We start from the raw sequence: 2,305 nt of genomic DNA, 5'->3' as shown, positions 1-2,305 counted from the left end.
TCAAGAAAAAATTCCATCCAAAACTGGAAAATTTGCTGCTCGATTGGGAGTGCACCCTGTTCCTCGGTACGCTTGCGCGCCCGATCGATCAGCATGATGTTACCGATGGTTGACTTCAAGTACCACTTCGGCGGGCGTAATTTAAACATGTACTCGGCGGCTTGGATCGCTTTAGCGTAGTTCTCCGCCAGCACTGACATTTCAAAGAACGTGGCAACGTCCCAGTAGTCGTGGATTTCCGCCAACGAGCCTTTTTTGCCGATGAGATTGTTCAACTTCATACCGATGTACTGTAGCTCACTGTCACTGAAGTCCTTGCCGTCGATCACCAGCAGTGTGGCCAAGTTGATGCCGGCAAACTCGTTCGGCTGTACTTCGAACGACTTCCGGTACCAGATAATCGCGTTTCGGAGACTTTCCTGATCAGTGTGGTTCGATTCCACAAACATGTCCTTGTAGATTCGTCCGTACAGGCACAGCATGTCTGGGAAATGATTCTCCTTCTTCTCGAGCGCTTTCGTACAGGTACGGAGCGCTCGCTCCCGGTCTCCCTCCTGATTGCGGCGGTTCAGCGCGAACGCGTACAGGTAGTGCATGTGGCCGGTATTGATGTAGTTTTGCTTGTTTGGTATCGTCTGCAAATCATCGACTAGCTGCACCATTGCGTCATAATCCTGAACGTCCCGCAACGACAGCATGTACGTCTGAACGATCTCCTTCGAGAGGACGTGAGGGTCGTCGAGTCGCTTCCGCATATTGCGCAACATGCGCTGCAGCTCCTCTACATTGCCTGCGTGCTGATCGCGCAAGCTTCGCAGATCCGACAAAAACTTTTCGCGCAAATGTGCCTTCGACTGGATCTCCACTTCTTGGAACAGTTTCCGAAGCGCAGCGAGTAATGATGTTGGCTGTTGCTGCTGTTGAGTCTGCTGCGTAGGTTGTTGATGCTGCTGCTGGCCGGATTGAAGTAACGAAGGCTGATCCTCGGCTACACCGCTCTTGAGTGGGCTCGTAATCAACACGCAACTGCCACTCTCGTGCAGCCGATACGAGACAAACTGATAGTTGCCACATGAAAGCTTCATACGCAGTGTCGCCTCGTTCTGCGTGTCGTTATAGATGACAATGTTGCCTTTCATTTCGAAGCTTTCACGCACGCCTAACTGATAGCAGAGCGTGCTTTGCTGCGTCTGTACGCTTAGGTCAACCACCACGATGTCGGCATTGTAGAACGACTCCAGCGTGTTAAGGTCGCCGTAGTCGAGTACCTCGAACAGGAGCAGCTGAAGATTTCCGCCGACCTGAGCGCACGCCTGCCGCACTTCCTCGAGGGCTGCCTTTCGTTGGTTAAGAAAAGCGCTCTGCTCACAATCGATTACTACCGCAATGTCCATGCGGGGACGCTGGTGGCCTCCTCCCGTCCCAGATGCTAGACCCGATCCTGAGCCTGCACCCGCGGCCACTGCCGTGCCACCAGAGATTTCACTCAAATTGGACATGCTACCGCCGGTTTTGGTGCCTGCATGTGCGTCTACGGTTGGAAAATGAGAAAAAATGATAAACATAGTGCATAATCTGGAAAAATATTTGAACATAGTGCATAATCTGGCCCCTAGGAGAATCTGGAGATAATGACGACCCCTTTTGTATTATTCCATACACACCACCACCAAGCACCACACACCATATCAAATTGGGAACCATGTATCCCGACGATGTCGGGTGCAAACGCTCGCACATTATCGTTCCCCTAGTGCACGACGGTTTCATTTTACTTTTCGTTTTTGGGTCAGCTCTTGAAATATGAATTGTTCAACATTTGCTTGCAGCCGACCATGAAAACCAAAACAAAACGAAAAAAAAAATTCTGACGCCATTCGGTTTTACGACGTTTCGCGCATTCCACAGCTATGTCGCAAGTGTCTCCAGCCGAGCTGACCACGAAGACGTTTGGAAACGAGGGAGACCCGACCCTTAGACCCTTTAAGCGTGACCGTCAAATGCGTCGCGTGAACGCCAAGCGACGCCGCTGTGTAAGGATGGAAAGTAAAACCAATGGAAAGAAAAATATGCCTAATACCAATCCTCGAGCACTGATCCTTATATCAGCCACAAAAAGATAGCCTACAACGATGTCCGCAGGACATAAGCGATAGCAAAATCTGAACATGTGATTATCGCCACAGATGCGTGATCAGATCGATAAAAAGCAAGAGGGAGTTGGAAAACCTTTTCCCATTGTGAAGCATAATTGCTGTCGCATAATGTCGAAAAAATTGAAATGCCAAACAATTTGCTGGAGATG

At 50.0% G+C, this 2,305-nt stretch overlaps 1 protein-coding gene across 1 annotated transcript; it reads right to left on the bottom strand.

Moving 5' to 3' along the window:
• Positions 1 to 8: 8 nt before the first annotated feature.
• LOC131214614 (mitogen-activated protein kinase kinase kinase 15-like) lies at positions 9 to 1,531 on the bottom strand (the record flags this gene model as incomplete). The annotated part of the gene is made up of 2 exons (XM_058208955.1): positions 9 to 929; positions 993 to 1,531. Coding segments are annotated over 2 exons (1,460 nt in total), but the record flags the coding sequence as incomplete, so codon positions are not given.
• Between the last annotated feature and the right edge of the window lie 774 nt (positions 1,532 to 2,305).

This window comes from Anopheles bellator, unplaced genomic scaffold, assembly GCF_943735745.2.
Source record: "Anopheles bellator unplaced genomic scaffold, idAnoBellAS_SP24_06.2 scaffold01599_ctg1, whole genome shotgun sequence".
In the NCBI taxonomy this organism is placed as follows: domain Eukaryota; kingdom Metazoa; phylum Arthropoda; class Insecta; order Diptera; family Culicidae; genus Anopheles; species Anopheles bellator.
The sequence above is the reverse complement of the archived record's forward strand: the minus strand, read 5'-3'. Positions and strand labels throughout refer to the sequence as shown.